The sequence below is a fragment of the Megalopta genalis genome, chromosome 11, assembly GCF_051020955.1.
Source record: "Megalopta genalis isolate 19385.01 chromosome 11, iyMegGena1_principal, whole genome shotgun sequence".
NCBI lineage: Eukaryota > Metazoa > Arthropoda > Insecta > Hymenoptera > Halictidae > Megalopta > Megalopta genalis.
This window is the reverse complement of record NC_135023.1, coordinates 7,687,255-7,713,917: the sequence shown is the minus strand read 5'-3', so window position 1 is coordinate 7,713,917 and position 26,663 is coordinate 7,687,255. Positions and strand designations below refer to the sequence as shown.

General features: G+C 49.9%; 1 protein-coding gene across 16 annotated transcripts in view; it reads left to right on the top strand.

Moving 5' to 3' along the window:
- Positions 1-26,663, top strand: part of dati (zinc finger protein datilografo) — a 117,014-nt gene that overhangs the window by 40,782 nt on the left and 49,569 nt on the right. For 14 of the 16 annotated variants that reach the window (XM_076525222.1, XM_076525221.1, XM_076525212.1 and 11 more), the window contains one exon: positions 19,161-19,491. In XM_076525222.1, the coding sequence (XP_076381337.1) occupies positions 19,161-19,491 (331 nt within the window). The remainder of the gene's footprint in view (positions 1-19,160; positions 19,492-26,663) is intronic. The other 2 variants (XM_076525208.1, XM_076525219.1) reach the window with 1 other exon arrangement.

Below are 26,663 nucleotides of genomic sequence, written 5' to 3'. Positions count from 1 at the left end.
TCGCGATTTTTCCGCGGATAGCAAAGTCCAGGCCGGCGAACTATGATAAACAAATGAGACTTGGCAACGCGGCCCGCTCTCTGCTCCGGCGAACCACCGCAGCAGGCAGCGGCGGCGGCGGCGGCAGCAGCCAAGGCCTGTCAGACTTTCCTCTATCTCCGTCTGGTCCTCCGGTTTTTCTGTTGGTCGGTCTCGCTTCCGCGAGTCTCCGGTCTCGGTGTCCGACCATCTTTCTCCCGCGGTGTGTGTGCACGCCGGTGTGTCTTTCTCTGCGCGATGGCTAGAGGATTTCCCTCCTCCGCGGGTCCCGTTCTCGCCTTCTTGCTCATTGCCTTCCCCCCTCGGGCCGCCTTCGCAGCCGCTAACCCAGAACCAAGAAGAGAAAGAGGAGGCTACGCGTTCGAAGCGGCGCGATGCCGAGATGACGCGAACCTGGGCCGGAGGGGGGCAGGTGGGGTGGCGCGGGGGGCCGCCAGGGGGGTCTGTGGTAGCCGGTGTGGAGGAGGAGAAAGAGGAAGAGGCGCACAGAGGGACTCTTATTTGCTTCTTTCGTTATTCCTCTTATTTCCCTGGCCGCCTTCAGCACCGGCACCTTCTTCTTTCATTGCTCCGCTTCTTCTGAACCCCGGAGTCCTGAGCGCAGAGAGCTCTGCCTCTTCCACACACACACACACCCCCTCCGTTCCTCGCCGCGCGCAACACACGTAAACCGTGGCTCCGTGCACGTGCACGGGGCCCGCACACCAGCCCGGAGACAGATATGCACGCCGAGGATAGCGTTGGCGGTTTATTTTTATTGCGATCCTCCGGCCGCCTCGACTCTTTCGCCTCACTCTATCTTTCTCCCCCGGTTTTATTCCCCTTTTTCCTCGTCTTCTCCTTCGTCGTCGTCGTCGTCGCCGTCTTCTTCGTCTTCTTATTCTTCTTCTTTCGTGCTCCCCTCGCCGCGAGCTTCTTCCTACTCGAGATGCTCGTTTTTTCCGCCTGCGCTTCCTCGCTTCTTTTCGCGTCGCCCTCTTCTCTCCCCCCGTTCGGGCCCGCGGGTTGCCCGTGGTCAGTGCTTTCGCAAGAGGGATGGCCGAGCCGACAGCGCGCGAAACACGCCTCGGCCTTCGCCGGATACTCTTTTTACCGCGACGCTTTCGCGCCTCGGCGTCTTCTTCTTCTTTTTTCTGTTCCTTTTTTTTCTCCGTCGAAGGGAGGAGAATTCTTGCTTTCCGCGGCGCGACACCCGCCGCGAACTTCGACGATCGATGAATTTTAAGGAGTCGATTAAATTCGCCTCGAATTCCGGTCACTGGAAATGACGGATTTATTCGCACCGAATTTGGCTTCCGCGGGCGGAATTTTTACTTTTCGCGTCTGAGATCTCCCATTGTCGGAAACTAATTCCGGGGTGCTTCTGGTCTCTGGTTTAATCGCAGGAGGACTGAAGGTTTGGTGGTTGGACGAAGGGCGGGTCATAGTTCACCGAAAAGAAAATCTGTTTGTTCATGCGTCAAACTTTTCGTCGGATTTATATTTAAGTTCTTTGGGTTTTCGGTAACTTTTCTATCAGTAACTTTTTTCTAAAGAAAAAAGATTGTTATATTGTAGAGAGTGGATGAGAAGAGAAAGCAAACAGATGCGCTGATTTGATCACAAAAATGTCTTTATAAATAGAAAGTGCGCATTCTTAGATATAATTGCTTCTTCACTTTACACAATGCTTCCTGAAATGACTTTTCTCCTTGATAATTCAGTAAACATTTTTATTCTGCATAGAGTTCGTTGTAACAGACAGAAGATTTTTATTTTGCATAGATTCTCCATGGAAATGGAATTTCGCGAATCTTTCAAGATCGTTCGAATCGGCGTATTTAATTAAGCGTAATTGGGAACGGGTGTTCATGTTTTTTTTCGAAACGACACGATTCTCGATTTCGGGGGAACGGCACGAGGAAAGCAGAGCCCGCTTTCCACGATGGCGATCGCGATGGATAAAAAAATGCGGCGGAGTTAAAATTGATTGAACGGTATATTCTGCCGTTTGTTGAAACTTTTACGAGCCATAAAGCGGCACAGCCGACTGATTGCTTAGAACAAAAAATCGCTTTATGTCTTGAGGGGATCTGTTTCGTCGAGAGTCGCGTCGAATCGCCGAGTCCAAAGAGGATGACGTTTAATTAAATCCTGCTTTAACCAGACTAATGACATGTTAGAACAAAAACGTCAGTTTTCTCTATGCCTCGAAACATTTCTTGAGATGCCCGGTCGGGCATCTTTGATTGTTCGTCCGGGAGGACAAACGCTTAATTAGATGCTAATTGAAATCTGCGCATCGAAGAAAAAGAAAAAAGAAACGAAAGAAAAAGAAACAACGAGCGCGACTACTGGTTGTCCGGAGGGAAAGAAGAATAATTAAGTTGTGCTCTAAACCGTGCGGAGTTCGCCATTATTCGAATCGTTTCGAATTAATATCTCTCGATGATAATTATCCGAACGAATTCTTTTCCGTCGGAATGTTTTTTGTTCGAGCAACGATCGTTCGTTTATTCGTCGTAAACTATCCGATCTGTTTATACGAAACGAATTCTTATGCGAACGAGATTTTATTCGAACGAATCCTCGCGTCTCCGGAGATTGATCGTGTCGCGGATCCAAGGTACACGGTTGATAAAAAATTCGAACGACCGTTTAATTGCGCCGGCAATTAAACAGAACGTCGGAATAGGAGATTAGCTTCCCCTATGCGATCGGAAATTCGCTTTTCCCGGGGAATCAGACCGAATCTTGCAATTTCTTGACCTCGTATACGGTATCGGGACTATTAATAGACTGTACGATAAGTATGATACTGTTCCTCCATTCTTCGCCGGCGCGAAGTGTGCGCAATCGATTGCTAATTATCAGCGTATCCCTCCTACTCGGTGTCAACGAGCATTTAGGAGTACTTAGAGGTAGTTCTAAACAGACTTCATCGACGGTATAGACTAAATTAATGGGAAAACACTTGCTTACACCAATCTCATGCGACGATTGTCTGGTAAGCAATCTTCATCGATTATTAGCGATGGCATCGTGCCGCGCACGATGTCGTCCAACGATGCAACGGCGCATCGAAATTTCATTGTATGCACTCTGCCGCGTTCCGGAAACCCACTATCCTGTTCGATAACTTTTAGAAAGTAATTGCTTCCTTCTCACGGAACAAAAGGACCTAAAACGAGTTGCTTCTTCATCAAATTGTCCCATAAATTCTGTTAGGATCGTTTCGATGTCGACACGCTGTTTTTCGAAGAAAAATCTAATTTCAACGGACACACTGTTCGAATTCGTTTCGAATCGCCGACAATTCGGTCCTAATAAAAAATAATCGAGAAAATTGCCGTATAAGCGTTTCACCAGTGAAATTCGAGTGGCCCGACAGCCCCCAGTAATCGCACTGACAATTTTCGCGTCGCTGGCAACAGCAATTCGAGGCACGCCATCCACCCGTTTCGCTTTGCGCTGCTACTGCTAATCGAATCTAAACAAACGACAATTAAATAATAAACTGGTTAGTATGCAGGAGTGCCGGCCGAAGTTGATCCCGCGGCTATCGATCATTTTCGAACGGCGTGCGGCCGGCCCGTGTTCACCTGCGGGGAACGGCGGGGGTGTAACAGCGACGAATAACGACGCGGAACCGCCGACAATTATCGTAATGCGCCGGCACACGAACCTAGTTTTCCCTCGGGGACAATCTCGCGGGATCTTTCCGGGTATCGGGGAAATCCTTGGGAAACGGCGGGGAAAAAGGTGGCGGCGGGGCCGGGAAAGGGTTCGCGATCCGATCGCGGTATCTTCGAGTCCGCGATGAAATCGCAGAACTTTTGACACGGGCGAGATAGAGCGACGAAACCTTTTTTAAATTAGAGCTTGAACATTGCAGAATCGGGGAAAAGTAATAATCAAAATTCCTACCGCGGGGTTTCACCGCGAAAATAATTACTGAAGCAAGACAAACATTCTGCGGGACAATTCGAAAAGCGTCCGCTTCGACAAATATTTCGAAGGGTAAAACTTATTCGTGATTTTTCGTACATATTTTTCCTTCATTTTGGAACGCTTTAGCTTGAGTTTAAAAAAAGTTTCGTCGCGATATCGTAATTTTAGCAAAAGTTACAGGATTTTGTACAAAACCATGCGCGGTAATAGGCGAATCGAGACTCTCGGATAAAGATCGAGTTTAATTAATGTTTTCAAGGTCGGACCTTGCTTTGCATTCCTTCCACTTGTTTCTGTCATGTTCCGCAACGCGTTAGCTGTATTTTGAAAAAGGTTTCGTTATCCCGCGTCTGCTCGACCGGAAGTTCTGCGGAAAAAACGGCCGAATGCGCGGCGTGCGCCGATTGCTCGGTACCGTTTGATGCACTTTCACCGTTGCACACGAATCTCTCTTAACCTTATTTCGCTCGGGGGATGATCGATAGATCGATCGGGCCGGCGGGAAAGGGAGTGTGTTTATTTTTGAGAAACCAGATTACTGGCCACCATGAAACCGGAATCTCGTTCAAGGGGAAAAGACGGCCTCCTGATAATCCGATTGGAAAGTTTTCGCTGCGGACCGAGGAGCTTGAATTTCTTCGCTTTTTTCCCCTCTCTTTCGGAAAACGTGGGAAAAAGGTCGGTGCACTGTTTCTGGAGCAAGAGTTAATTTATCTTTCGCCGAAGAATCGGCCGCCATTATTCTAACGAGCTCGAAATCAGGGTGGTTGCCTTCGAGTTGTGCTTATTGTTAAATTGTTTAAGCGAATTCATCGGTGAATTGTTTAAGCGAATGCAATATTAAAATTGTTCGAGTAAATTCATTATTAAATCGTTTAAGCGAATTCATCGTTAAATAATTCCGAACGGGTTCACCGTTGTATTGTTATATTTAAATTCCTATTATAGCGAATTCCTATATTTGTTAATTATTTCCTAGAGACGTCGGAACGAAGAGAATAATTTAGTTCGCGGATTATCCGTGTAACGAGGACCGAATTAATATCACGGGCAATTTTTATTAATTCAGGCACTTCGCTATTCTGTCGCCAATGCGCAAAGATCCCCTCGTTCAATAATAATTCGCTCGTTCTTTGTAATTAGCTACGTGTAATCGATATTAAATATTTAGAGCGAGATTATTATTTGGCTTAGCCTATTATGCCGGATCTCGCGCAGTCGTCATTATTTGTGATGTAATAATGCCGTTGTTATTATTATTATTACTGTTGTTGCTGTGTGCATTACAATAGCGTTCGCGATCATTAAATTCGGAGTTATGGCGGTAAGGCTAACAATGCTGCTAAATTAAATTAACAATACGCGTTCGCCGGCAAAACTTCGTCGGTCAATTAAATTATAGTCTTAGCAATTAATACTTAGACTTCGGACATTTTTAGTCGTTTCGAATCATCTTCTATGTTTCATCGTCTATTTCCTCTGTAACATACAAATAGCTCTTCTCTATTTGCTGCGAATTACCGCGCCACGTTTACCATTCAACGACCGTTAATAATTATTCCAGAACCGTATAATAATTTCATTGTTCGTCAGCATTGTTCCGGGACCCGGGGTGCAACAATTTCTGCGGCTCGTGGCGTCGCCCGTTTTCCCCCTCGCTAATTGAAATATTGCTCGGCCGTGTTCCGACAGCCGTAAAAATCGTTCGCCGAATAAGGAAGCTCCGCGGATCCTCGAGCCTCGGTTCCCATCGCGGTCTCGCGGCTGATACGCGTGCGGCTGTGCGTGAACGTCTTATCGTGACGTCACTGATAAAGCGGCCATGATGGATAGGCAAAGTCTGCTTCACAAAGAGACCCCGCCCTATTTTTTCCACGGTCTGCCTCTAGCCGGACACACGCTTTTAGCGCTCGCCGAGTGCGAAGCGGCTGCCGCGGCGGGAGACAGACAGAGAGACTATGGCACTAACCTTCGCGCGGCCGCTCCACGCCCAAAATAATTTGTAGAAGCCAGGGAAGCGGGATGGCGGATTCGAAGAAAAGCCCGGCTTCGCCCGGCCTCCGAAAGCCGCCGCTCGCAACAAACTTTTTCGATCCGCGGCGTATTTTCGGCGTCGCGTCGCGCGGAAACCGGCCCGCACCGCGGTTACGTAAGCCGTCATCGATCCATCGTCGTCGCACGATTAATTAGAAGCTGGCCCCTCCCCTCCCCCCGTTCGTTATAGGGTACGCGAGAAAAATCGTGCCGAGTTCGGTAACTCGAGACAACGCTCGTCGTTTCGCTCTTTCTCCTCCTCTTCTTTTTCCCCGGCCCGAGGCTTCTTAGCTCGAGCAGCGACGAAACTGGAAAAATGCCAGGCCCCGAATCGTTCGCGGGCAATTTAGCCTCGAGGCGAATTATCGAATTAGTCGGGACACCGGGGAGCGAAGCCCGCGATCACGGAAGTCCATTGAATCCTCCTACTTACAGCTGTCCGGGGGTGCAGACTCAATTCCCTGGTCCCGGAAGTGTCTACGATTCCCATGAGCCCTGGCGTTTTTTCGCGCCTACCTACCAACCGAAGATAGCCGCGACTAGACGCTCGCTTTTAATCAACGATCGGCTGCACGTCGTTCCCAATTTATCGTATTCCGTTTCGGTCAGACTTTTGGTCTGCGGCGGCTCGAAATCGTCGTCATTTTGTTACACGATCGAGAACGAAGAATTCCGGGGGGAGACTGCCGATATTAATTATAAATTATAAAAATTTGCTGCATCGATTGCAAGACGTAGGAGCCGATTACGGGCTTTCTATCTTCCGTTAATAATTTTAATAAATTCGAATCAACCCTCGAAAGGTGGACCATTTTCGCAATTGCACAATTGATGACGTTTATAACGATTCTCTGCCTCGTTTAGTATTTTTTTCAGACATATTTTTGGGGATACTTCTTGCAGACTTATTAGCTTTCTTGGTGTTCCTAATGTAACAGCAATCTGTCATATTTAATTGCCGAGAATTCGGTGAAGGATTTAAATGCTCTGGATAAAAATGACCCGGTGGTCGCAGTCCGAGGGTTAACGCATCGGTATTGTTGGCTTTTTTCAATCTTCTCGACGTTTTAAACGCATAAAATCCGCTGTCTAGTGACTGGGACTGTTTAGTCTTGGAAGGGAGGGGTAAGGTTCGAAGGGGGTGCCTGGGGCACCTTCGAATTTGGCTCTACTGAAATTACTTTACGAGAATGGGATATGAAACCTTGACTATAGCAACTAATGTGTCCGACAACACATAGAACAGATGCATACTTAATTATTGGACCGAGATATTGGTCATCGATTACATCAACCTGACATCTATGACGTCAGAGGCTCGGAAAATCGAGGCGTTATCGTACTCTTTAAGAACCGTCTTCAATGAACACCCGAAAAAATACGAAAACACACCGAAAATAGAATATTTCGAATTCTCTGATCCAAAGTGATCGATGCATCCGCAACTAATGCCAACCATGAATCACGCCTCTTTTCGATAATCGAATGCTATTTCCTAAAAACCCAGCCAGATACGAACAACCACGAAATCGACATTGAAGCTGCCGTAGAGCGAACGATCGGAAACGAAATCGCAGTAGCCAAGCACCGAACGAATGTCAGAACCCGTTTTCGTTCGCGTTGGACACGCCTGTGGTCGAAAACCGTCTGCTCATCTGTTAGCGGGGGAAAAAAAAGCCGCGGGCCGAGAGGATGACTGTCCGGATCGGTGGCTGCTTCCTGATCGTCTCGACGGCGTCGATCTGGTTCTCTCTGTCTACCGGGCAAGTAGTCCGCGGTGTCGCGAGGGTGGAGGAAGCTCAGCAACAGAAACGAACGAGCTCGTTGCAGAGCGACGGTGTCGGTAGCGCCGATGAGGAGTAGAGTGGAGGCAACTAGAGATACACAGATAGAAATCCGCTGGCGCGAGAGCACACGCATGGCCAGCTCGCGCACGCACACATATATCGGCACACGTATAACGAAGCCCGCGCGCGCGCGACTCGGTGCGAAGGAGAAGGAGAGAGAAAGGGGGGCCCGTGCTAGAACGAGGCGAAGAAGTAGGGGATAGAGCGAGGGAGGTTGTGAAAGAGAGACAGCAACCGGACACGATTGGCCCCTTCCGCCGTGTCAGCGGTGCCGATTGGCTCGCGTTCCCCGGAATCGTGTTATTTCAATCGATATCTCTTCGAGTAGCCGGCCGATTTTTCGTCGCGCCGCGTTATCAGCGCCTTTCCACCTTTTTTTCTTCCCCCGTTTAGCGCACGCACAGCGCGGGGCCGAACGGCGCGACCAAGAAATCGCGCTCTGTGCCCCCCCTTTCGCCACGGGCTTAGTTCGCGAGAGACGCCACACGCTGGCGCACAGCGCTGCGTCCGCGCTTTTCTGACCACGGACGCGCCAGCTACCCCCGCAGATTTTCCGAAAAACCGTCGCCGGAAAAAACCGGACGTCGAACCGCACGGTAGTTCGCGACCGAGAACCATCGCCGCCGGTTCCCAATCGTCGTCACCCCGATCCAGCTCCCTCCGCGGCCGAACGGTTCCCCGCGCGGGCCTCTACGCCCGCTTCCGGTCCCCCATCGCGCGACGGCTCGGCGAGGGTGGCCAAAGTGTCCGCCGCGAAAAAATTGTGCCGCGAAGTCGGGTGTTCGTGTTCGTGTTCTATTATCGTGAGCAGATCGGGCCTCTTTGTATCTGGCCGTCGAGACGCTTCCCGCCAACGAGGACGTAACCGCCGAAGGGACGCGAGTTCCGAGTCGTCGGCGGTTCGGCCCACCTTCTCTAGCCTGCCTCTTGCGCCCAGAGATCGTCCGCGGGGCGAGCCTCGAAGAGGGTTGCTGGTACAGGGACTCGCGGCGTAAAAGCCTCTTCCACGGGGACACGGAGAATGTGAGCAACACGAGAAAGTGTGTAAAGCTTGTCGGTGTTCTCACACCGCGGGATACTGGCCCGGACAAAGGAAGACTCACGCCCTCGCTGGTGCCGAAGAGCGGCTCTCGCGCCAACCGTTCTCTCCTCTTCTGGTTGCGCAAAGACTGCGCCCTGGGGCACGAGCGAGCAGCGTAAATACCAAGTAATAATCTAGAGAAAGAACAGATAGAGAGAGAGAGAGAGAGAGAGAGAGTGAGAGAGACCAGGGACGGATTTCGAGGACAAGAGCATGTTCGATCGGTCAGTTTCGAGGCTGACGATGTCGCGACCCGGGCCGTGGCTAGCCATGCCGGTACCAGAGACTTTCGTGTCGCCGTGCGTGGAGGGCGGGAGGGACTCTTCAGGTCGCGTGCTCGGGATTCTTCCCTGAAGATGTTCGGCAGCAATGAAAGCCACGGGCCGAACCAATGGCCTTGGACACAGCCGCCTGCGTCCCAACCGCTCCCGCCGCAAGCCCAGCATCAAAACCATCCCCGACCTCACTCCCACGGCCATCCGAGCCACCCGCCGTACGTACCGCCGCCGTATCAGCATCCTCATCACCACTTGCAGCACGAGGTAATTATTGACGATATTCCGCAGCCGGCTCGGACCGGCTGTCTTCCCCACAACGACAAGAATCTTTCGAGAACTCGGCGCCGCACGGCCTAGACCGGCCCGGACGGATTGCTGCCCCCAAAATGCGTCCGCGATCTTCCTCCCTGCGTGCATTTCGCCGGTGCATCGCCGGCACCGGCGCAATCCGTGTCCCCGGATGCTTTTGGCCGGCCTGTTCCCGATTCGAGGCCCGATGGGTTTTCTGGGGTTTACCGCGGCATCGAGCCGCCGTCTCTGTGGATTTTAATCGGTCGATCGATGGCGGCTGCTTCCATCGGACGCCGATGAAACACGGTGGTGCTCCGTTCTAATTGCGCCGACGATGATGGTTCAGGAAGATTTTCCGTGGAAGAACCGTGTGGGGCCCCTTTGGGTCTTCGGGGTTCGCTTCGGCAAAGCTGTAGGAGGATTCCGATCGGTTGACGGCTTTCAGTTTCTCCGAAGAGAGACGAGACGCGGCGCAGTCCGTTTGAACGTGTTCGCGGATTTTAATCGGTCGCTTTCAATCTCTTGGGTGCTAACTTGGGTAGGATCCTTGGTAATTTAGGCTGGTTTCGGGCGGGACGTTCCAAGCTGTGATCCCGTCTCGCGAATTGCAATGAAACGATCGTCCCCGGTTTCTTCGGAGCCGAGTGGAAAGCCTCTGGGCTGGTTACGCGCGGCGCATTTCGAACGTTCCGCGGGTGTCTTCCGGTGTCTTTCGGCCGGTGTAAACGATAATCGAGCGAAGCATCTGGCGCATTCGCGAATCGAGAATCTCCAGAGAGCTTTATCAACGGGTCTCCGTTCCTATTCATAGCCGGCCGCGCACGTTAAGCATTTAATTCGGCAACGGGCACGGGATCGACCCGTTTGATCGCGCTATTAATAAACACGTCGAATCCAGACAACCCCCAAAAATACCAGTCAACGCACGACACCGTCTCAAGGTCAAGGCTCGACCGTCACGCCACCCTGCGATCCCGCGCTCGAAAAGGGATCCGCCGGCGTAGACAAATTTTCCGCTGGAGAGCGCCGCGAAAGAACTTTGAGACGTGCCGCGGGACCTCTGACCCTATTATCTGTCGAATAAACGTCGAAATGCCGGCTATCGCGAATTAGAAGCTCCGTCGCGGCGTCTCGCGGCGTCGTCTTTTAGGGGGGGAACGAGACTACGGGCTTGGTGCCGAGTAGAAAGCGACCGGGTATGTAAAGCCGGTTCCTCGTTGCCCTCTTATTGGGCTAATCGACCGATCGGGGATTAGAGATTGTTACGGCTCGGACCTACGCGCCGAGGCGTTGCACGCGTGATTAATATATATGTGTACCGCGAGGGAAACCTACCGACGACGATCGGCTCGAACTTAAAACCGTCTGCTACACGGGAACGGCGTCTACACGGCCGTCCCCGGCCATAGACGGCTCGCAGACGATCGTTTTACGCGGCTAGAAATTTCTCGGCCGCCATTCGGACACGGTCTCCTACGACCGACTGGCCATTGACGCGCCTTCCCTCGGTTTCACGGCTACGAGACGCGCTCAGGAAAGCGAGGAATCGTTAATTGGCCACGCGATCGCTCTCCACGAGGATGACAGAGCCGCGACGTGGAGAGCCACTTTCTCTCCTCCCGCGGCGATCATCGCGGAACAATCCGCCGACACCTTTCGCGACTCCAGGGCCGCATTTAGGATCCCTCTGTGGTCTACGGTCTTTCGATTCCTGCCTTTCGATTCTTAGATCTCGTCTACTTTATCCTCTTCTTTCATTCTTTTTCTATCACGCTTACCGAACCCATGACTGGGCTACGAATAACATACAAATGCAGCAAATTCTGCCGAACGTTCCTTCGGCCTGTAAACAAAACTGGACAATTTGGGAAGAAGAGATTATTCGAGCGTCTCGTTTTTGTAATTGTCGAACAATCGGAAGCTATAAAAATGAACCGCGAACAATCGTATCATCTCTTCCCGAATTGTCCATTTCGTCCGAATCGTCCACAAGTTGAAGGGAAATTCGGGAGAACTTGCTATAATTACAGAGAATTACGAATAAGAAACGGAGAAAACACGAAGAACAAAGAAAGATGAAGAAGAAAAAGCGTTCGATTACGAGCGAGATGATCGTTCCGATACCGGATATTACAGGCAACGTTCTTTTAGGAACAAATTGTTTCGGCGTAGCTAACAGACGCGGAGTTGAAATTGTGTAATTAATTCTTCGAAACAATGATCCTGGAACCTATCGTAGAGGCCTGGTATTAAACGAGGTTTCGCGCGTTAGTTCGCGACGAACTATTGTGACTAGACTTCGTCGATAGACGAAGCCGAGGGTTTTGCAACGCGTTCGACAACGCGTCGTTGGTCCGAAAACCTGTACGGAATTCGAACAACTTGTTCCCTGGTCCTTGGAACCGACTCGCAATTCGGGAGGCTTGTTCCCCATTGGTCGTAGAACTTGTGAACAATTTAATTAGCTTGTTCATCGTTAGTCCCAGAAACTGATATGCAATTTGGGCGCGCCTTGTTCGCTATTGGTCCGAGGAACGTGTACGCGAGCCAAGCACATAACTTGTTCGTCGTGTCACGGATCCCAGATACAAATTACAAATACAGATCCCAAATTGTCCAGAAAAATGGACAATTTGGGAAGAGGAGAGAGGATTGTTCGAACCTTGCAACTCGAATGCCTTATTTCAATATGAAATTGCAAGTAAATCGCTGTCGTCTTATCCGAATGAAAATCAAAGACAGATCAATCGACTCAAGGTACAGTAATGTCTCTCTAATCGACGCTCAGATTGTCCACAAAAATGGACAATGTTGGAAAAGGAGATACGATTGTTCGAGCCTCGTGACTCGTTCTTTATGGTTATCGATTGTCAACAATTATAAAAGTTGTAAGAGTTATACAGTTATAAGAGTTGCAAGGCTCGAATAATCGTGTCTCCTCTCCCTAAATTGTCCATTTTCGTGGACGATCTGAGCGTCAATCAGAGAGACATTACTGTATATCGTGCAAAACGCCTCCAAGCTACGCTGTCCTGCAGAAAACGCCGTGAACCGGGTTTCCATCAGCTGTTGCCTCGCGGAAACTTGCAGCTCTCTCTCTTTCTCTCTCTATCTTTCTCTCCGGCGGAATCGGAACCGAGGAAAGTAGCAAAGTTCGCGGCGGGTCGCCCACGCGTTCGATCCGCTAAAAATCGGTGGCGGTCACGGAAACGCCTCGAAATTCGTGCTTCCTACGTCCCGGGTCCGCCCACATTTGGATCCGTCAGGTGTGCGAGGTTGGCTGCGTCAGGGTCACGCCGGAGGATCGGTGATTTTCGCGAGCCGAATGATCGGCGGCATGGCGCGGAGACGACGGGGAAAAAAGGGCGGAAGATTTAACTGGCCAGATTAGAGGATCCGGAGAAAGGGTCGGGCTGGTTTCTAGGTGTGATCGGCAGGTTCGCCTGCAGCAGGAAGCGATAGAGGCGGCGGATCATGGTGCCGCCGCCGCCGCCGCGATTCAGACAGATTAAAGCGGTCGCGATTATGGCGCGAGAAAGACGCTCGGATAGGGAGGCCGAGGAGAGAGAAGGCGAGAGACGGAAAGAGAAAGAGCAAGAGAGCAAGAGAGCAAGAGAGAGAGAGAGAGAGAGAGAGAGAGAGGCAGACGGTCCACCTTTTCCTTTATATTACGGCACTATTCGCGGCCGCAGTTTAGACAGATAGGTGGGCAGGCAGGAGAGAATGAGTCAGGCAACGCTAGGTAGGTTAGATTGGACGTTGTCTCCGCTCTTGCACACGTGTACGCCGGCGAGGCCTGTTTCCTCGACACGTACATAAGCGCGCAGAACGGAGCGGAGCGGTGCGGAGCGGAGCGGAGCCGAGCGGAGTGGCGGCGAGCGCAGCGCACACATACCGGCGAGTTAATAGCACATGCGAAGTGCTAGATGGCCGGCGCGGCCTGCGTGGGTGGACGGAGCACACGTTGCGCCCGCAACATCGTATGTGTGCCACGGAGAAAAGGCATATGGTCAGCAGGTGAGACCTTTGCTTTGTGTTCCAAGTGTATAAAGTAGCCTACTTCCAGTGACCAATGTTATTCACCCGTAATTTACTGCGCCCGGGGAGAGACAAAGGGTTGCGCCGACACGATCCCGAGGATCCCTTTCGAAAAACCTGGACTTATCCCGCCCGAACGGCTACGATATCCTTCGGTTCGGGGACTCGGTAATTTAGGGCCGAGCCCTCATGATTGCAGCGTTTGATCGGACGATTTTTCTGGAAGGTGTCTAGGAGCCAGTGATTCCTGGTTCCGATTTAGATCTCCGAGAGAAATCATCCTCGAATTGTTGCGATTTACGGCAGTCCTCGATGGTTGTTCGTTCGTTTGTTTGTTTTTTTGTGGGAGCGAGAACACGTTACACCGTTGAAAAAGACATCTGTTCGGTTGTAACATCGAACAGAGTTTACAAGAGACAGAGAGGAACGATCAGACGCTCTCGTTTTCAACCCTTCGATTGCTCGTGTCACTGACACGGAACGAGTAGTTAATTGAGAATGAGTAGTTTTATAGAGTACAAACTGTACCAAATTTGACACTATGTTTCATCTGTTATTCATGCAAAAGAGCTTCCGCCACGAGGAAATCGAACAGCGTCAATTATACTGTTTCAACGATGAATTGGAGAGGTTCGAAAAGGCCGGGATGTCTAAAAAAACGATTTACAATTCTGGCATGCTACGCGCAAGTGAAAATATTTATGCGTGAACGGGTCAAGTAGCTCCGAAGTGTCTAAAAACGTTCGGCTCACGGGACGACCGTGCTTCGAAGCCGTTTTGATCAAGGTTTCGTTCGGAAAGTCTTGATTGCCGCGGTTTATGGCGGCCGATTAATGTTCATAGTTCTTCGCGCCGGTTGATATAAGGTCTAAAAATGTTTTAACTCCTGGCCGACGGTGGTGTCCGGGCACTATTTTGATTTAGATTTTTGAGAAAGCGCGTCCGTATGCCGAGGTTTATGGCAGTCGATCGCCATTGCTGGTGTTTTATGCCCGGTTCTACGCGGGTCTACGAGCCGGCGAGATTTATTAAGACGTTTATTGAGCCTCCAATTGATTTTCGATGAACTGCACTCATGAATAAATCAATTTATTCAGCAATGTCCCGCGAAAGCAAGAAATCCGATACTGTAGCTCGGCAAACCAGCATTAACGAACGTAAATTCGAGTGGAATTAGACACGGCTGTCTAGTGCGGTCCTTAAAAACGTTCTCCTTGTAAGGACTAGCACGGAAGAGATGAGCTATTCACGCTTCGCCCGCATTTCGTATTCCCTTCGAGCTTTTCCATCACGATCGTAAATGGTAATGTCGCGATCGCTCATCGCCGAAACCACCATTCTTCGGGAACCCCGGCGAAAACGATCGAGTTTAAACAACACTAAACGCTTCGTTGTTCGATTCAAAAGTCGGATTGCCACGGCGAAAGTCCGTCCGAAAAGTGTACGCTCATTCCACGGAGCTCCGGGACAAAGAACGTTTGCTCGGATTTTTCCCTGTTCGAATACTTCGCTAGACTCGCTTGATCCAGTCGTTCGATGCGCAAGCAATCTTTTCGAGCAAATATTGGCAAAGTTATCTAAAACATCAATATGCCTATTGTAGGAAATATATTCCAGCGACGACTCGAGAACGTTCTTCGGTGGACTGAGAGCTCTGTAAAAAAATAGCAGCAACGAGAGACCGAGGCTCCTGTTTAACGGGCACCGGGGGTGGCGTAGAGGAAGGGTTGGGACGAGGGATGCTTCTTAGGAAATACACAGGGTGTCGGTTGATATATTTTTCCATTATTAAGGACATTAAGCCGGCGGGCCGCGGCCGAGCAACTCCTTCTCCCCCCGCCCCCACCCTTATCTCTCTCTTTTTCTCGCTCGGATTCTCTCCTTTTTTCCGCGGCGGCGACGACGATAAATCAGAAAAAAAGATTCCGCGTGGTCCGGGCGTCGGGGACGCAATTTTCCGTCTGCCGGGAGATAAAAATTTGATTAATGGACGTATGGCGTTCGGGTTCGGGAAAAACCGGGCGGCCAGCCGGCGGCTTAGTGGGTCGACTTAATTAGTATCCGCTCAAAAATCACGGCCGGCCGTCTCTTGCCGGGAACTTTCCCCGAAAAAATCTCGACGTCCACTCGAGACGGTCGTTAAAAATTCGCAACTCGACTTCGTCGCCATCGAGTCTCTGTCTCCCACCCCCCGGGTGGCCCTCGACCGCGCTGGAACGTCGGCTCCAGTCGCGAAGAAACCGACGGCAGGGGTTGGATCCGCGGGCGGGACGGAAAAATTTTCATTAAAAAACGATCGCGCGACAGCCAGCCGGAAGAGAGAGCCGTGCATCCGGTCCGCGGCGAAATTTTATTCAAATCTGGGGATGGAACACAGGACTCGGATTGATTTGTCTCCGGGACGGAAGAAGAGGCCCGGTCCGGGGGGGGGGCGAAAAAACGAGGAATAAAATCGCGTCGCAGGCTCTCCCTCTCCCACGGGGATTAAGAATCAGGGATGCGCAGTGTCGAAGGTCGCCCGTCAAATATCCACCGACGCGTCGCGACGCCGAAGAAAGGGTTGGAAGTCGTGGAAACTTGAGAACCCCCGGTGACAATTTCAATTCTCTCTCGCTCTCGCACTCCGGCGCGCCTCCACTTCCCCGGCGGTCTCTCTCTTTCTTTCTCTTTGCTCGTCTTTGTCGCGGCCGAAGGGTGGCCGAGCTAAGATTCTTAAAACTTCTCGCGAGATTTTTCGATTTTAATTACAGTTTTAACATATTTTAATAAAATCCTCCGCAGACCCTCCGCTGTCTCCTCGCTCCGAGGAACAGTGGCCTCTCGTTCTCTTCTTTAATTCCGACGAACTTCTCTCGACTCTCTTCTCTCCCTCTCTCTCTCCCTCTCTCCCTCTCTCTCTCCCCGTTCGCCGCGGACCGTACGCTCGTTTTAAACGTTAACCCTTTCGTTCGTTCACCTACACCCACACCATCGGCGAGCAACACCTGTTCCCCGAACGAGAACCCGAAATCAAGCGTTCCTCGCCGTTCCACCCGCCGGTGTGCCCCCGGCCCTTACAGCAGTTTCGCGTTCCTCCTGATCGCCCGTACACGTACGTCCCCGTCCAGTACGCAACGCTCGTCTGTTCCCTGCGTTACGTGCGTTACGTGGCCGCTCGTTGCACCCACACAAACCGGCGCGACGCACACGTGCCCGATCCGAAAAACATCGATCGGATGGCTGCTTTCGAAAAGCACCGCGAGCACGGACGTTGACCCTTCCCGCGACCAGCTGTTACCGGCCGCCTATGAATTTCGTCGGGAATCGACTGCAAATCGACTGACAGCGTGCCGGGTTACGAGTCGCTTTCTGGGACCACGGAAGTCGGAAGCGAAACGACCGATTTTTACTCGCTCGCGATGAGAATCCGACTCTTGGGAAGGGTTGAGTCGCCGATCGTCCGGTGGGAAGACGATCGTGTAGAAATTATTCAGGGAGGATGTTTCGAGCTTAGACAAGTGTTCTGCGCGAACAGATCATTGGTAGAGAGATTTCGGAGACGTTGGTATTTGAGTTTCGTTTGATCGTATTGTTCTAGGATGGACTTCGAGTGATTCGTTTGGGACTCTTTTCGCAAAGACCTGGGAATTTTGCTTCCCGATCTAGCTAGGTGTCCTCTCTGTGTTAAAAACAGTCCGTTTTAATGCGCAGGTTTTGCAATTATTTATTGCGCAATTTTTGCGCATCTTTTCGCACAATTTTTCGTTCGATAAGCTAGAGTTCGATTTTCGGATCCTAGTTAAGTTCGTCTCGCTTGAGTCGAAACGATCATCGATTATACGATTTAAAAATGAAAATTGAACGTCGCAAGTGGTCTATACGAATGTCCAGAGCATCGCCTCAATCAAGCCGCTTTAAACATAGACTTCCAACTAGCAAAAATGAACACCGAATATCGGAAAGTGTCAATAAAATCGAGCTTCGCTCGGGGGAACGCTAAATCGCTAAGCTGCGTCGGCTCCGTGAAATCGTCCATCGAATCGTCCCGAAAAATCCGACCGAAACACCGAGCCCTCGCGACAATGCGTCGAGCAAGTTCGCGTAAGTATCGGCCTCGTTGCGTCATCGTGCGTGAACTTTTAATTAATGGATCGCGCCGGGAGCTGAAGGCGAAATCGGGGGAGTGAACGGCGTGGTTCGAACGAGTCGAAACTATCGCGGTGCACAACAGCCGACTGCTGGTTTCGCCTATGAATAACTCAGATGGCAAACGATACCGCAACGGTCTGCGAACTCGGACTTTTCGATTCTCGTCATCCGATAATTGCATGAGAAAATCATGAGGATCGCTCGAACCGTACACAACCGAACAGGGGAGGCCGCGGCGACTGCCTTGGACCTGCGATATTCATTGGAACCGTGTTCCTGCAGACCGATTTCATTCTTTGTAAATTATCTGTTCCCTTCAATTTATGTTCTTCCATTCTATCGATTCTGTTCCATTCGATTTTATCCTTTTATTCATCCTTTCATCGTGGACACCCGGTTCTTTTCAATTTTTCATCCCCCTGAATTTGATCGACCTTTGTCCTTATCAGTCAAAATTTTCTATTCAACCTGTAAAATCATTTTTATTTTCAAGGAAAACTCGACCTCAACGACTTTGTGTCCGATGTAGACTGACTCCTACTTGTACACCAGGACAATTTCAATCTCGAATCGCTTACAACAATCCTGTGCTAAAAGTGTTTTCCTCGGGAAACTAGATCACGTTTCAGAGACTTGAACGATCTGACAAATGAACGGTAGGGTAGTTCAGCCGGTTATTGCGGGGTGACCAATTGCTGTGCCTTTGGTTTGTAATCGGGTGTAATTAACTTCATGTTTATCGAATAAGACGTGTTAATTCTTTTCGTTCGAGAAATAAAGGAACAGAAAAATGTATTTATTGAGAAGCGAACGAGAAATAAAAGGATAGAAAAATTTAATATGTATTATTCGATAAGTATTTATATAAATAAAGTAATTCTAGTATTATATATAATATTAATAGTATAGTATACTATACTATAATAGTATACTATTAATAAATAGTATATATAATATTATTAATAGTATTAATATATGATAATATTGATTAAAATTATATATAATACTATAATTACTTCATTTATATAAATATTTATCGAATAATACATATTAAATTTGTGTACTCTCTTACTTTGTTCACTTCTGAATAAACACATTTTTATTTTACTTAACATACTTACTTACTTAACTAAGTTAATTCTGCTTGAACACAAACCAAAGGCAGAGAAACTGGTCACCCCATGGTAAAATAACCGACTCCATTACCCTACATCCCGATCTTCCATCTCAGACATCACTCCACCAGCCAACGCGCTATCGCAAAAATTCACGTCCCAAGTTCCCTAAAATCAGAGGTCCTGTCCCGGTAACACCGAAAAGGGTTCCTAGAGAAATCGGATGAGTCGAGGTCTCAGGCAGCTCGCGGCGCGTTCCCCGCCTAAGATCCAGGGGTAGATGGCGATCGATGGGGATCGATAAGCGGTCGGGTCTCCCGTCGATCAGCCATCCCCCGTCGCTCGGCCAAAAGTGCAGCGTACCAACTAACCCCGGCAGTTCTTCTCGCAGATCTTCATGCACAAGAGCGCGATGCAGATGCACGCGAGAGAGCTGGGTGCGGCGGGTGCCCTGACAGCGAGGCCAGGCGGCGGCGTGGCCGGCGGACTGGCGGGTCTCGGGCCGATCGGCGTCGGCCCGGGCGGCATGATCGCCGGCAACGAGGTAAAGCCGCACCAGTGCCAGCAATGCCTCAAGTCATTCTCCAGCAACCACCAGCTCGTGCAGCACATCAGGGTCCACACCGGCGAGAAACCGTACAAATGCAGCTACTGCGACCGCAGGTTCAAGCAGCTCAGCCATGTACAACAACATACCCGCCTGCATACGGGTGAGTAGAGAGCCGACTATGTCCTAACCTACCATCGTCGAAACCGACGGGCCAATTCCTGCCGCCTCGGACCGGCAACGATCCTGACCTCCAGGAATGGCAGGATTTTTGACGGGACCGCGATCGATCGGCCGCGACCGACCGATCGCCCGGCACCGAATTCTGGCCGCCCCGACTGCTATGTGTCCCGCGGACCCGAATTACATTTTCGCGTTGCGAAACTTCCTGCGAAACGTCGCGAAACATTTTATTCTACTTCTACTTGCCAACTTTTCGTTCCTCGGTCGAACGGAAATTTCGTTTCGAATATTCGCGCCGATCGTTCGGAAACTAACAAATAACTTCGTTGTTCCACGTTCACTGCAAACTCGATAACATTTGGGAACATTTCGCGAACCATTCGGAACACAATGGATGAACAACGATCCGGTGGAGTGTCTTTTTTTTTTACCTGTCAATCGATGGGAAATAAAAGAATTAAATGCTTTGTTGTCGACTTTTATTTTTACGAGTGAATTTGGACGAACGATTCGACGCGCTTCTATGGATGAAAACAAATCAATGGGGTATCATTTTTTTTAACGTTCGCGCGAATCAATTTAAGATAAAAGAAATATTCGGATACTTTATCGTGAACTTGTATTTTTATCGGTGAATTTTTAGAAGAATTATTATGGCCTCGACGAATTGAAAATAAAATGGCATCGAATTACGCTGCGCAAACGCTTCGATATTTTTCAACGTAATATTAGCATGAGGTTTCGCAGGCGATTCTTTTTATGGAAACGGTCATCGAGGAGACAGATAGGGGCACTTATTGGTTTTATATAATTGCCGGCGATATCGATACGCGAAGTCCGCAGACTAATTACCGACGGTTTTATGAACCAGTGAAATGAATTATTACGTGCGATCTATCTGCATCGCGTGGAAAGGCGTTCTTGATCGAAAGACAGTCTCGAAAATACTGCTAAAAATCGGGAAAGCGTGCTTTCTAACAAGAAAAAGAGAGAGAAAAAACGATAGATCACAGCGCTAGCCGTGAAAGGTTAAATTCCCCGGGATCAAAGCAAGGAATCTTCCGTGACGAGATATCGCGATATCGCATTATTTCACATAATCGATGTAACAAGAAATTCGATTTGCGAATATCCCAATTGCAACATCCATTTTCATAGCTGTCCCCGACCGATCGCCGCCACCGAATTCTGGTCCCGATCGAATTAACACCGTCAAAATCTATACGATACGAGCCGGATGATAGTGATCGCGCAATTCACGGATCTATAGAAGGACAATGAGCCGATAAAACATTGCTTAACTCGTCTAAATCTCCGCGGAAGCTCGAAGATAAATATCACGGGAAGCCCGTATAAGTAACGCGATTTTTTCACACCGCTAAAAATCCGCTTTCCTAATTAAACGGGTCCTCGAGATTTTGGAGGACCCTATTCACCCTAAAACTCCAAATCACCGGTTCCACATTTTCGAAATCAATGCTCTTAATCCCGCGCGGCGTTTCAAGACTGTTTGTAAAACTGCGAGCACGGGTGGTCGGGTGCGGGATCGCCGAATTTAACGGTGGCATTCAATGGGCAAACACACAGAGAGCCTCTGGGGCCGGGAAGCTTCGATTTTTGCGGGGGTTGTGGGACACGGCCGATCGGCGTTGCCCCATTCATCCGGCCGCACAAAATCATTCGATTCCCGTGGAATCACGAATGCAAAGTCGCGCGCGCTGCGGCTCGGCTCGGCTCGGCGCCGGGCTGGGCCGGGCCGGGCCGGGCCGGGGCTTAATGCATGCATTCAGCGTGCCCGGGACTGATAGTAAATTCTATGAATACCGCATTGCATCGCGGCCAGTCGATAATCAATAAATTAATATACTATTATAATGTGTGTCCGCGCGATCCCGCGTTCCGATTGCGGCTAATTTTAATGCGTCGCGCGGCGCCTAGCTCGGACAGACAGAGATTGCTCAACTCCCGGGGCCTGTTCCCGTCGAGCCAGGCCTCGGGTTCGCAAGATCAACGTCCACGTTCCAAAGCGGAATGCTCTCGCGAGCCGCGATTTACGCGGCCGAACGGCGATCGGAGCGATCTCGATCGAAAGACTCGGACTGTCCCTCTCAATCTCTAGCTATCCATCTATCTATCTATCTATCTAGCTAGCTATCTATCTATCTAGCTAGCTATCTAGCTATCTATCTAGCTATCTATCTATCTATTTGTCTATCTTTGTCTCTCTCTCTAACTGCCTCTAAGAATAGCAATGACGGCGGAAAACACGGTCGAGGGAGCCGTAATAATGAGAAAATTCGACGGCAAAGCCAGCCAGCCGGTCGGCGAGCGAACGGGTCGCGCCCGGGTTGAAAGAATTTCATTAAGGGATGAGCGTAGTCAATCGGAAGGTATTAGCCCCGAGAAGCGTACGGTCAGCAGGCGCCGCGTGCGACTGGACCCTCGGGAACACGTTCTAAGATCGCTCGCTTCCGGCCGAGGCAAAAAAAAAAAAAGAAAACGGAAACCTCGTCGGTATGCCAGCTATTTAATCGAAACGCCCGACTACCAACAATCGATTCCTAAGAAAACACATTCCATGGAAATCAGCTCCGGGAAAAACCAATTTTAAGAGAGATCGTCTCGGCTGTTTGTTCGCCGGGGAATATCGAGTTCGGCGAGGTATGATATTTCACGCGATACGCGCGGGGGCAAACTTTTGAGTAAACTCGAGCGAAGTTGTCGTGCGAAGAGCACACGGAGTAATGTCTCTCTAATTGACGCTAGAATTGTCCACGGAAATGGACAATTTTGGAGGAGATGCGATTATTCGAGGCTTCTATCTCGTTTTTATACTTGCCGAGCGTCGGTGACTGTAAAAAACGAGACGCGAGGCTCGAATAATTGCTAATAATAAATAGTTCATTAAATTCTAATATCATTAGGCAATGCTTGAAAATACATAAAACAAGACAAAGTTACTGTCCGACTGTTAAAGTCGCAACTTTAATTCGATTTTCGTCGATTCTTTCGCCAATACAGTAATGTCTCCCTAATTGACGCTCGAATTATCCACGGAAATGGACAATTTTGGAGGAGGAGATGCGATTATTCGAGGCTTGTACCTCGTTTTTATACTAAGCGAGTGTCGGTGACTGTAAAGAACGAGACGCGAGGCTCGAATAATCGGTATCTCCTCTTCCCAAATTGTCCACTTTTGTGTACAATCCGAGCGTCAGTTAGGGAGACATTACTGTACACAGATCTCGCGGAATGCGGAATAGCGAACGCGTTCGAAAAAATTGACGAATACGCGTTCGAATTGACGCGACCGGTTCTGAACAACGTGTTAGAATCAGGGAAGAGCATACATTTTCAGCGAACCTCTTTATTTCTTGTAACCGACGCAGACCAGTTTTTAAGCTCGCGAGAATAACCGCGGTTCGACGATGAGGATTTTATCATGGATCCGTGACAGCCGGGATTCTCCAAAATTTAATGTAACATGGGCAAGCTGCGGATCTTTCGATGATCGAAGGCGTAGAGAAGTTTCTATAATTATTGTTTGTTAAAAGTATAATCGTATTTCAACAGGATTATATTAGCCGGCGCATGTCAGACTTCGACGGCGCTTCGATTCATTCGTGGAATCTTATGAGAGAATCGTATGTGCTATTAGCTGATCGAATAATACGTTCTCGGCGCAACGTTTAACAGAAATTAGTATAGTTTTCGCTGAACCGTGAACCTTGCTAAGTTTAGACAGAATATGTACTTCGTAGGATGAAACGCAAGCGAGATAATACAACAACCGCCGTTCGATTTCTATAAACTGGCCGACGAAGATCGTTACAAGCATGAAACATGTCCGGTGCAGCGATGAGAAATAGCCGTGAGAATTGATGTTAAACATACAATCCGTATGCTGTGACAGTGTAAAGAGATAAAAGAGAGGGAACGTAATAGAAACAAGCGGAACAGTAAGAAGATAAGCAAAAAGAAAGTTGAATAAATATTGTCGGACGAAGATAGAGCTCGCGAATAATGTGAAAATAGATGAGGAACGTTGAAGTACACGATACCGCTATGTAGATGATCATGAAGAGCAAATATAATAGCAGTCGCTGTCGAGAGAAGAATGAAGCGAATCAAATCCAAAGAAAGCAGGAAGAGCGATCGAGGCGCTCCTTCTCGACACGTCGATTCGTCTCCGTAAAAATTTAAATAAATTCGCGATTCAAATATTTACGATCCGAATGTGAACGCTAAACCTATCGCGTCACATTAATTAATTTAACACTAGGTTCGCGGAGCGCTAAAAGCAGCTGCTTTGTCTCGCTTCGTAAAAATGACAATATTTATTCAAAACTTAAGCGATTCTTAATTATAATATATATCCAAGGGAACAAAATTGCATAAATTTCCGTATCTGTATCTTCGTATAATAATTTCGGCGATCAGAAATGAAAGAAATCAGGAGAGAAATTAAAGCTATTGCAAATACGAAGGCTCTTTCATGGGAATAAATTTAAACAAATGTGTTTTAGTCCGAGTATACATTATGATAAAATGAATAATAATAAAACATTAATATAATAAGTTTAAATAAGCGGTAGAGCAAGTCGGATCCGAAAGTAATGAAATCCGTTGCGGGAGAGGGACGGCGCGCGAGACACGGGGGTAGAAAAAACCGAGTGGTTGTTCCTTGACCGTGTTGAACGAGGGCTGAATCGGGGAAAAAAAGACGGCGGGCGGACGTTGATTTCGCCGGGCTCGTTTCAACCCCTTCGGGTCCCTTTCGACGAGCGGCAACGAGCAAGTAACTACTGCTCAGCCACCCCTTACATTAATAATCACCCTTCCCGCGTGCCGGGCTCCCGCTCCGCGGCTGGTACTTCAGTCTGACGTCGTTGTGACGCGCATCTATCGCATGCACCGTGCCGTTCTCATTGTTTCCCTTCGGTCTATATCTTTATCGATGCAACGAAACAACGTTGCAGCGGGGCCGGCGAGGAGGAGGAGAAGGAGGGCGCGCCCGGAAACCGGAAAAACCCGGAATCGTTCGAATATCCCGCGCGATCCGAGACCACCCTCGGAACCACCCCGAAGCGATTCGCGGCACGCGGACTTCTCGCGGCGGAAAAATCGCGGGATCGCGTTCCCCGCCGAAATTCCTTTGCCGGATTCCGGCGTGCGGCAGTTATTTTCCCGAACGGTACCGCCGATATGCTTCCGGGAGAGGCATTTGCATGCCATATTGATTTCTCGTTTCGCGGCGAGCGAGAGATCTCTGCGGGCGTGCCGGGTCGGGCCGGGTCGGGCCGCGTCGGGCCGCGCGGCGCGATTGGCCGATCAAAGTCAAAAAACGGCGGGAATTTACGAGCGCGCGGGGTCGCGCGATTCGGCCACCACCCCCTCCTCCCACACGCCGGACACTCCCGGCGCTTGATTATAGCGTCGGGAGAGTTACAACAATTTCCCTGGAACGGGAAATATACATACGCGTGCGTACATATATGTACGTATGCGCGCGGGCCGGGCCGAGCGCGTACGTATATATATATTATATATATATATATGCATATATAATGGCGAGGCTATAAAATTTGCAACGCGCGTATATAATTCATTAACCGAAATTCGAGTCGGCGAGCTCGCGTTGCAATGGCCAGGCAAAACGAGAAACGAACGGGGGAGGTTGACCGGTTGTCAGGGGGTTGGGGTGGGTGGGGCGTCGGACGGGCTGGAGCGAGAGACGCGGCCGAGGGTGGCAGAAACGAAGGACAGCGAATATAATATCGGTGAGTGTCCACGATATCGATAGCTGGTCAATAGCTGCAGCCTAGACAAATACCTGGCGAGGGTGTACAGTCCGTGCTCCCCTCCCCGGTCGTGGAGTGCACGAGGGTGACCGGGCCGGCCGGCCAATGGGATCACGCCGCGCCCCACCGCTCGGCGACCGCGCGAAAAAGCGCGGGAATTTTTCGATCGCCCGATCGCTCAATAATGGAACCGAAGTTACGCGCCGCCACCGTCGCACGCGCGCGCTGCAAGCTCCGCTACTCTGCTCCGCCACCCTCGGCCAACCTCTCTCTCGCCACCGTTGCATCCTGGCACAATCGCACCGACACCAGCGCGGCCGCACACCAACACGCCGGCAGAGAGACACACAGGCCAGGGAACCGTGGCGAACCGGCACACGCATGGGGCTGCTACGGGGACAACCGGCGCAGCAGCTTAATAAATAGCCGCACGCATTCGGGAACGTGTTCCCCGGACACACGACAGCGTTGTTCGTATGCAACCGGCCAGAGGCTACCAAAGATTATCCCTTCGGCAACGAGGAAAACTCAATTTTCATGGGGAGCGAAATCTAATGATCGGGACCGCGCGCGCCCCATGCGCCAACGGAATTAATCGGTTTTCCTGATCGCTGCCAGCGGTCGCGTTACCGCCCGACACCCACGCACAACACCGACCGACAGCCTTTTTTTATTCGCATTCCCGTCGATCGCGATCCGAATCGCATCGGCCCGCAGATCTCCAGGGAATTCTAGCCTTTCGACCGGTTTCCGCGAAACGCTGCCACGGCCCCGCTTAAATGCACCGAGATCTCGAACGATCTTTCCTCGGTCTACGGTTCTACTGAATTCGAAATGCATACTCGGGATGGGTGCAGCACGATTCGATGCACTTTGCCGCAGTTGCTGTATTAGAAGGATCTGCTGGAAATTGTAATTAACCAAAATTTATCAACGCGGTCCTCGTTCGCTCTGTAGCATCGATTAGGGTGCCTTTCCTTTAGCGCACGAAACTGCATCTTTGCTACGTAAAGGACGTAAATGCAGCAGTGCTCGAGACCCAACGAACTATTGAGTCTGTGGGGAAGTTGTTTCGTTCTGTCACAAGAGAATGAAAGACGATTTTTCAATGTACAGGATAAAGAAACAGGACATCTTTCTGATATTAAAGTGCTGTTTTCGTTTAAGTGCTTCTTTAACCCCCGTACGAAACGAGACAACTTCCCGGAGCAACGGCGTGCATTGTACAAGAAAATAAAACAAGTGTCGCCATTTCCCAAAACAATAGGCTTGTTCGGTGAATTGTAACCCGCCGCGATTCGTAGCCTCTAAAACAAGTCGTTGATTTCCGCTCGAAGTTCAGCTCGCCGGC